This window comes from Strongylocentrotus purpuratus, unplaced genomic scaffold (assembly GCF_000002235.5).
Source record: "Strongylocentrotus purpuratus isolate Spur 01 unplaced genomic scaffold, Spur_5.0 spur5_scaffold_13, whole genome shotgun sequence".
NCBI lineage: Eukaryota > Metazoa > Echinodermata > Echinoidea > Camarodonta > Strongylocentrotidae > Strongylocentrotus > Strongylocentrotus purpuratus.
Window position 1 is genome coordinate 8,607,732 of NW_022145598.1, and position 9,587 is coordinate 8,617,318.

Consider the following 9,587-nt stretch of genomic DNA (forward strand, 5'->3'; position numbering starts at 1 on the left):
AAGCACTGAGGATATGCGCAGGTGGGCTGCCATTAACCTCCTTAGAATCACTACAGGTGGAAATGGGGGAAATGCCTTTGGATATAAGAAGACAAATGCTTTCAAGTAAATATAGACAAAACATCGAAAGATGGGCGAATCATCCGTTGTTAAAAAACATTGAACCATGTTGGCATTTTGAATACTTGAAGGGGAAAAACGTAAACAAACCTTTGGATATAGAATACAAAGCAAGCTGGGAAAACGTATAGAAACGATAACCTACTCCACATTTCCACCATGGTTATTCTACCCTCCGGCAGTGTCAACGGAATTAAGTACTCGAATAAAGAAAACAGATCATCCTACACAACAAAAACAAAGCAGCCTGGAAATCATACATACTAAATGGGCGACTCAATTACATATATACACCGATGGATCAAAAGTACCTGAAAGAGGGACCTCTGCAGCTGCTTTTTACGTCCCTTACTATTCTGTACATCGGAGCAAAAGGTTAGCAAATTTCACCTCTTCGTACAGGGCTGAATTGGCTGCCATCATTCTTGCTCTCAGATGGGTAGATGAATTAGACATTTATGTGGGGGTTGTTATTTTTAGTGATTCACTGAGTGCACTTATTGCATTACAACAACAGAAGGACGAATCTTTTATTCTGGAAATTCTCACCATGACTACTCACTTAAAGAATAAAGGAGTTGATATATATGTAGAGTGGATACCTGGACATTGTGGAATAAAAGGGAACGAGATGGCGGATTTCCACGCAAAGGCCGCATTAGTAAAGAAAATAGAAGTCAATAATAACCTAAATATGTCAGAAATGAAAAGCTTAATTACTACAAGTTCCAAACTCCTTTGGCAAGAAAGGTGGAACAAAACCAACTCGTATTTGAAAACATATCAAAAAGATGTTAATAAACCATATATATGCTCATTAGAGAGACAACATTCAACAATAATACATCGACTCCGCTTTGGAGTCCTTGGACTTAACCAGGATCTCCTCAGATTGGGAATTCATGCTACTGGTTTCTGTAATAGATGCCCCAGTGAAATAGAGACTGTAAAACATTTTTTAGTACATTGCCCTAACTATATTATAGAAAGGGCTATGTTTCTAACAGAAATTAACGAATCCCAACCTGAAAAAATTATGGAATACTTAAAAAAGAGTGAGTCCAGTATACAAAAAGCTATTGTACGGTTCTTTCTCAGAACGAAACGGTTCCCTAACAGGAAGTAATACCTCCCTTGATGAACAGTAATATATAATACAATATTATAAATATGCTAAATTACACTCAGTACATTAAAAATATAATAACATAATGTAATAAGAAAATAAAAAAAGAACAGTAAAACATAATACAATATTATAAATATGTTAAATTACACTCAGTACATTAAAAATATAATAACATAATGTAATAAGAAAATAAAATAAGAATAGTAAAACATTATACAATATTATAATATGCTAAATTACACTCAGTACATTAAAAATATAATAACAATCATAATGTAATAAGAAAATAAAATAAGAACAGTAAAACATAATACGATATTATAAATATGTTAAATTACACTCAGTACATTAAAAATATAATAACATAATGTATTAAGAAAATAAAATAAGAAAAAGTAACAACAATGATAAAAGGTATGATAAGATTACTGAATATAGAAGCTTGTGTAGGTGCTATCTTATATACATATTTATGTATGGTGTGTATGTGATATAACAAATAATCTGCACGTACTGTTAAGAAACACTAACAAAGCCCATGAATGTTTTGCTTACGATATTATTTTACGATACTATCTTAAAAGATAGATAAATATAAAACGAAATAAATGTATTTTTAAAAAAAAATCCAAAATTGAGAGATATAACACGTGCCGTAAAGTAATTTGGCGACAATAGTCAAATCACTGACTAATCGCCAATAACTCAAAACACAACAACAACAACAATAGCGGCGGCATTCCTCGGTATTCTAAAGAGAAGAAGAACTAATTGCCACTTTAAAAAGCCTAAAGGTACGTGGTATGTAATGCTACTGAATCAATATGCTTCTTTTACTTATCCAGTAAATATTAGGTAATATAAAGTAACGTTTTATTTCTTTAAAGGAATTCAAATCATCATCTAGAGTTGAGATTTTACACTTAGCTACGATGTAAACAAATTTGTATTATTGTCCCATTAATATATTTCCGTGTAGGCCTAGTGTCCGATTGTATTCGCCGGTGGTTAGTCGCGTCGCCGTCGAGAGCGAGACAAGGTTCGACTCGAGCGAGCGCTTGTCACGATCACGCTTGAATTGAGTTGAAGAATTATTTTGTGCAGTTTTAATTGATCTCAACTCTTCATATTCTGATTTAATTTGAACTGCCATAGCTATTCTCATCATTTAATTGTGTGCATCTCATTATTTGTAGTTTTGACAGCATGCTTCATTTCGATTGGATTTGGTTCTCTGATATTTTAATTTTCATCATAACAAAAATTTGAGATTACATTTCAAGACATCAAACATCTCAATAATCGTGATGTCATTGCGATTATTTTATATTTTATATATTTTTTTTTTATGCAGATAAAGAATGTAGCTTGTTACATTTCTCAAGTTTACCTGAAAAAGCAAGTAGACAGTCAGCCATCATGTCGCAGTAAGTATCATACATGAATTTAGAAATAAAAGAAACATTTTTTGAGCAGGGTTCCATTTCACACCTGAAAGTGAGTTCAATGATCTGCTTCGTGTGACACTGCCGATCATTGTTTCTTTGTATTTTTGTCCCCCCCCCCCACTTTACCCAAATGATATCCTACATTTTAGAAACCAGTTATTTTGCAGGTGTGTAAAGTACATGTACCATGATTAAAGGGAAATATTTTCTTTGCTTGTCTGAAAAAGTGTAAGGTTTGAAAATAAACTCACAAGCTGTCAGATATCTGCGAGGTATATCATCGTTGATGAAAATGTACTCGGTAGTTAGCGCAGTACTAACAGCACATGCTTCATCCTGCATACAATTTTCTTACAATCAAAGACAGATTATCTAACGATTGAACTGCTTTCAAGGTTTTTAGGAAGTAGTATATAGATTAAATAGAATTACAATTTCATTTCAAGAAACATTGGGGGTGTTTCACAAAGATCCTAAGTCAAACTTGACTCTAAGTTAGACTTAAAAATTATGGAGAGCCATTTGTAGCCTTAAAATAAAATGTGTTCAAAAGCAGAAAATCAATTATTTTTATTAAACCACATCAAGAACATGAAATCTCCTTGATAATAGAAACTACGAATGATGTGAATCAACATTTTATGCCTTTTAAAATAGCTTTTACATAATATTTTCAAAGATGCTAATGGCTGTCCATAATTGTTAAGTCCAACTTAGAGATAAGTTTGACTTAGGATCTTTGTGAAACACCCCCATTGACTTTCTTTTTTCATAGGACGTTTCGAGAGAAGATTGAAAAACGTCGCCGTGACATGAGGGAGAACACCATGGCCGACTCCACCCTGCTTGCTGATACCAGCTCCGCCACACCAGGGAGGGGCAGCAGACATGATGAGGATATCTCTGCTGCTGATGGTGGTGTAGATGATGTTGAAGAAATGGCAGCCGATGTAAGTATAAATAATTATTATTTGTTAACAGAATCTTCTGAAATTGAAGTTTGCAGGGCAGTATTCTGTATGTCGCTAACTTGTATGGCAGGGGTTAGTTACGGTTACATGCTTAAGTGTGTTTCTAAAGTTCTCAAAACATGTGGCTATTACAGACTGCTGGTCAAGAGCGTTCCATGCTCGTCCAGTTCTTGGGGGAAAAGGAGTATTTATAAACGTTCTTTCTGGCAAAGGGGATTTCTATTGAGTATTGGTGGTTTCTTCTTAACCTTGACCCTGTTAATACTTGTATGTAGTCCTCTTGCTTTAGGCCCACCTTTCCCTTGTTGATTTTGTACAGCATGATAACTAAACGACTGTTTTTCCTCCTCCATTCAAGTGTTTCCCATTTTAGGCGGGTCTGCATTTGTGTGACACTGCTGTCCCTTTGGTAGTTTCCTGTTAAGAAGCGTGCCGCCCTCCTTTGAACTGCGTCAAGTTTATTAATTTGCCCTACCCTGTATGGATCCCAGGCACAGCTTGCGTACTCTAATACTGGTCTCACCAGGGTCTTGTATGCAAGGGCTTTCACATTCCTTGGGCAAAACCACAGATTTCTCCTGATTTATCATAACGTGCGGTTCGCTTTAATGGGGTACCGGTAGCTTTAGCATTCCCCTGCCTTTGTCATTGTATGAAAAAGATTTGTTGATTAATGAATACATGCATATCAAGTGTAGTAAAATTCTTGACCAATCAGATAATGCAAGTGGTTTGGATATTCATTCAGAAACATACAATAGACAATACATAATACTACAAATGATTATGAAAGAATCTGGTAATATATATCCATATGAGAGAGTTGAACGTTCTACATGGAAACCTATATATAAAGACCACTCAAGAAAAACATGAAAAGTGGTCTTAATAGGAAGGTATTTATGTACAGGTTCCTTTCATTCAGGTGTCGATGAGAAACCATATTGAGGTGGTCGCTAAAGCAGGTTTGACTGTATTTCTTTTTTCTTCTTTCCCCGATCAGCCAATTGAAGAGATACAGCAGGCAGAGTCCCTCATGGAAAAGCTCACCCTTGACAGAGAATCAAAGAAGAAGGAGGTATGTATAATGATGTGGTATTGGGCAAGGCAAGTTTGATGGAGAAGTACAAACACTTAAAGTGACTCGATAACATTGCCTCAGATTCTGAAACAAAATCCTGGATTAGCTCATGCTGCAATCATAATTATAAACCTTTACGTCAGTCAGGAACCCCATGACTTTTACAAGCCGATCGCCGGTCTGCTTATCACTGACAAGATATTTATGATTGGAATCAAAGTTTCATTTCTCGTTTTCCTAGCGGTTTTTAAAAATCTATTGGGGAAAATGAGTATGGTAAAACCGGTCAGTCAAAGATTTTTAATTTTTTGAGGCACTCGTCTTCATGATCATTTTGAAGCACAATTTTTTTAGGACTTCAATATTACATCATATCACAGACACTGATAACACGTAGGCCATGCATCTCAGATCTAACATTGTTAAACGATGCCTTTAACTCAACTAAATTCATTTTGCCATCAGCTGTTTCAATCCCTGGAGCCCGCTGACGAAGAGCAGGAGAAGAAGAAGCCCAAACCCAAGCGAAGAACCCCTGCAGAGATTCCCACCATCCAAGAGACGGGAGAGGAGGAGGATGAAGAACCAGATGAAGATACAAAGCCAAAGAAAAAGGAGAAAAGAAAAAGAAACAAAGCAGGTATACTTTCACTCTCCCATCAATTTAAAGACGGTGTAGCATGGCAAATACTGGTACATCCAGAATATTATATTAAAGATGAATTAGAAAACATGAGAAAGATTTACGATGTAATGAAAGGAGAAAGAAATAATAATGAGAAGTTATGAGTTATTGGTGTTAACCATTTTAGATAAGGTACTGACCAAAATCTGTCATTACTTTATCAAAATCATCATTATCTTAATTTACAGATATGGCAGCAGCTGTACTAGGATCCAAGACCAGTGTGGAAACTGGTAAAGCGCCCTCTACGATGAATGCCACAATCAGAGACAGAATCAGGAAGAAGATGGCTGAAGCAAAGGTACATGTATGGCTGATTAGTTGACAGAGAAAGAGAGAGAGAGAGATAGAGAGAGAGAGAGATAGACAGAGAGAGAGAGAGAGAGAGAGAGAGAGTGAGAGGGAGAGAGAAAGACAGAGTGAAAGACTGAGAGAGACAGAGTGATAGAAAGACAGAGAGAGAGAGAGAGAGAGAGATAGAGAGTGAGTGATAGACAGAGAGAGACAAAGTGATAGACAGAGATATACAGAGAGAGGGAGAGATAGGGAGATAGAGAGAGAGAGAGAGAGAGAGAGAGAGAGAGTGATAGACAGAGACCATCGATCCATCTTTCTCCTCCCCACCCATCACCATAAGGTATTTTACGTGTTTTTAGCCCTCCACCCTCCATCCTGCTTTATGCTAAAGGATAGTGAGTGTGTTGATTGCTGTTTTGCCCTTTCAGCCCCCATCCCCATCTCCCCTTCACTTCCCCTATTAAACCTTGCAAAGGGACAGGGGTGCATTGTTTCGATTTCTGTCTGATGGTGATTATGCTTTCTCTTTTATGTTCATATTCAGATTCATTTCATTGGTCGATTTGAAAATTCGGTTGTTGGCATTACCTAAAGCAAATAAACAATGTACAATAGAAAAATAATATACACAAATAGATAATAGTCAGTAGCAAATGTACCATGACATATTCATATGGAAACACGGATATAAATCATTTTTACATTGTGGAATAATATAAGAAAATAAATGAGCTCACAACACTTTTGAAAATGTAGGATTGCGTAGAATTCGGAAATAGTATTGTTATTATCTTTTGTTATAATTATTTTTATCATTATTATCATCATCATCATCATTATTATTATTATCATTATCATTGTTACTATTATTATCTATTATTATCATCATCATCAACAGGAGAAAGCTGAAGAATCAATGAAGGTTGAAGTGGCTAATGACCCTAACAAAGACCTTCCAGCCAGGAGGCTCAGAGGCCTCAGAGCCAGGGACAAGGCTACAAGATTCGACGAACCCTCACTGGTAAGGTCAAAATCTTCCCAGGTCAAACGTCAATCAATTCTGGGAAAAATAAGGTCATTTAACTCTAGTGAAAACAATACACTTAAGCAGAGTGCAGTTCAGCTCTAGAAAGGTCCAAAGAGCTCATGATGTTGAAAAAAAAAACAAGAGAAGATTTCTGTTGGAAATTAAAAGATAATCGATAGAGCCTTGAAGAAATCTCAGTTTCCATTTGAAAATCCTAGGACAATGAATCTAACATAACATGTACACAGAACTAGGCTAACTTCTGGCTTTTAGTTTAAGTTCTTTTGACTATTTGAAAAAGATGGTAGCCTGAGGCTTAAAATCCATCTATGTGAAACCTGTATATATAAAGACAACTCTAGGAAAACTAGAAAAGTGGTCTTTACAGGTAGGTGGTCTTATTTAGTACATGTTTCAAAGAGAAAATATTTTCAAGAAAAAAGATGAGGTCTTCATAGATTGGGGATCTTCCTGTACAGGTAGTAGTTAAAGCAGGTTTTTAACTGTATTTAATGCTTTATTCCTACAGCTTACCAAAGAGGAGATCGAGGAAGATAAGATGCTGAATGAATCCATAATCGCCAAGGAGAAATGGAGAGAAGCATTCAAGCAGGTCAAAGCCAAGGTACGGTTGAGGTGACAAGAATTCTGACTAGGCCTGTTTTCATCAGCTCAAGATTGCCAAATATCCCGCTATTTGAACTATCCCGATCACAAAGTATCCAGTTAATTTGCGTCTTCATCAGCCCGAAGTTGTAGTGAGCAGGATATCTGGTCGAGATAATCATCCCAAGATATCTTGGGCTAGTTAAATGAATGAATGAATGTTAAGACTTTGAATTTAGAAATGAAAAATTGTCAAAGGGCTTACTTTGATAGAGCATGTACTGTGATGGAGCAGCATTCTTGAGTTCAAGTGATGTAATTAAAAAAATGTTTGCCTAATTTATTTTGATCTAGACGGATACTTTGATTATTATGTATTTAATTTGTATTTCGCTGAAATTAAAAAAATTAGTTTGATTTTATTTAAACTCTGATGTACTGCTCTTGTCATATAATTTCATACTTTTGCGTAAACGCTTTGTATTTATTTTCCTTTTTAAGAAAATATTATTTCATAATTGTATTTCCTGCACTGTCAACTTTGTCTACATTTGTGAGATGAATGAATAGAATCAATGAAAAAAAAATCAATAATGAACTTGACTTTTCAGCAATCGGCTCTCCCAACTGAAGAAGAAGCCTTCAACTTCTTCACCCGCAACTTCGACCCGGAACCAGAAACGGCCGAGATTAAAACAGAGCCCCTCTCCGACGACCAGCCAGGACCCAGCACTTCGAAGGGGGCTACAAAGAAACCGAGGGGCGAGGTCATAGAGGAGGAGGGGGAGGATGGGGAGGATGGGGAGGGGAAGGAGAGCACACCCTTGCTGTCAGAGGTATTCGTTGATGGAGATATGTGGAAGTTACAACCGACGCAGCTGGTTCCTGCCGAGTATGTACCTCTGGGGGTGAGGGAGAAGAAGGAGGAAGGTTACTTCTTTGTTCCGAGCATCAAAACAGGTAGGGACCTACAATTCTTCTTCCTCGTTTGGTATTATAATGGCTATTAGTCAAATCTGACTACTGTTGCCAATTTCATCGCATCTCTTTCTTTTAATGTCTTGGTAATTTTTTATTTTTTTTCTTTTTCCAATCTCATTTTAATATAATATTAGTCATAGTCTACATAGTGTTCCAGAGAACACCCAATGTACATGTATGGTGTAAAAAGCTAGCAAATCTTGTTTTTATTGTCCCTTTCTATGATGTTTAGTGGTGGTTATTTTACCTGACTGCTAAGACAGCATAAATGCTTGTTAGTAAGCAACCAGACGGGCGACGGCTTTAGGTCATCTCCAAGGGACCTGGTAATGAGGATTAATGCCTTAATTACCAAAGGGCACTAGCTCATCGACTTGGTTTCGAACCCGGGTCACTGGATTACGAGACCACTGCTCTACCAACTGAGCTATCGCGCCTCCTCAAGTTGTGGAGTAAACAGGAAGTGGGTCTTTTACTTGATTTCAAGCACTGTCACTACTAAGTTTCAAGACTTTCTTTTCAGTCAAATTAAGGGACCTAAATGATGATTACTCTGGCCAATATATTCTACACAAACTGTATTTTGAACTTTAAGGTTGGACCAAACACTTTACCTTACCCTTACTTAAACCCATCCTAAAAGCTGATTGCAAGCGTGACTCAGATATTTTTGATGAAATAAAGCTCAGAGCAGTCGTCGCATGAGCTTGTTTTGAAGCACCTACATGTACATACAGTATTCCCTCCTGGAGAGTGTTTCACAAAGACTAAGATCAACTTTTAGTTGAAGTTAACTATGGCAGGCCTTTCATGCCACTAGTTCCTCTGACCAATCCTGGCATTGGTTTCTCAAGGGACATACAAATCGTGGTCACAAATCTACAGGATTTACCTGATTTGATAGTTCATGATTGAAGAGAAAAATAATATCTAAAGATCATAATTGAGAGACCAATGGTGAGAGCAACCAGTGGTATGAATGGCCTGCCATGTTTAAGTCCAACTTAAAGTCAATCTTAGTCTTTGTGAAACACCCCCTGAAATACATTCTTGTTTGGTCTTGTACAGTGCCATCTGATCAGAAGGTTCCAGAGAACACCCAGCCAAGGTACTTAGAGGATGAAGGTTTCTATGTGGGTGTAAGGCCTGATGTCTCTCAAAGGAACCAGAACATCATGGAGCATCGTCTTCTGCAGAGATCTGACAAGGTAATGAAATCATTCTGCTTTTGTTTAATAATAA

At 36.8% G+C, this 9,587-nt stretch overlaps 1 protein-coding gene across 1 annotated transcript in view; it reads left to right on the forward strand.

The window, feature by feature from the left end:
* The first annotated feature begins 1,981 nt into the window (after positions 1-1,981).
* Positions 1,982-9,587, forward strand: part of LOC756176 (coiled-coil and C2 domain-containing protein 2A) — a 32,971-nt gene continuing 25,365 nt past the window's right edge. Inside the window, exons 1-10 of the mRNA XM_030983863.1 lie at positions 1,982-2,043; positions 2,604-2,676; positions 3,473-3,647; positions 4,672-4,746; positions 5,215-5,389; positions 5,623-5,735; positions 6,630-6,752; positions 7,288-7,383; positions 7,976-8,324; positions 9,414-9,553. Coding sequence (XP_030839723.1) covers positions 2,669-2,676; positions 3,473-3,647; positions 4,672-4,746; positions 5,215-5,389; positions 5,623-5,735; positions 6,630-6,752; positions 7,288-7,383; positions 7,976-8,324; positions 9,414-9,553 — 1,254 coding nt within the window. The 5' untranslated portion in view covers positions 1,982-2,043; positions 2,604-2,668. The remainder of the gene's footprint in view (positions 2,044-2,603; positions 2,677-3,472; positions 3,648-4,671; positions 4,747-5,214; positions 5,390-5,622; positions 5,736-6,629; positions 6,753-7,287; positions 7,384-7,975; positions 8,325-9,413; positions 9,554-9,587) is intronic.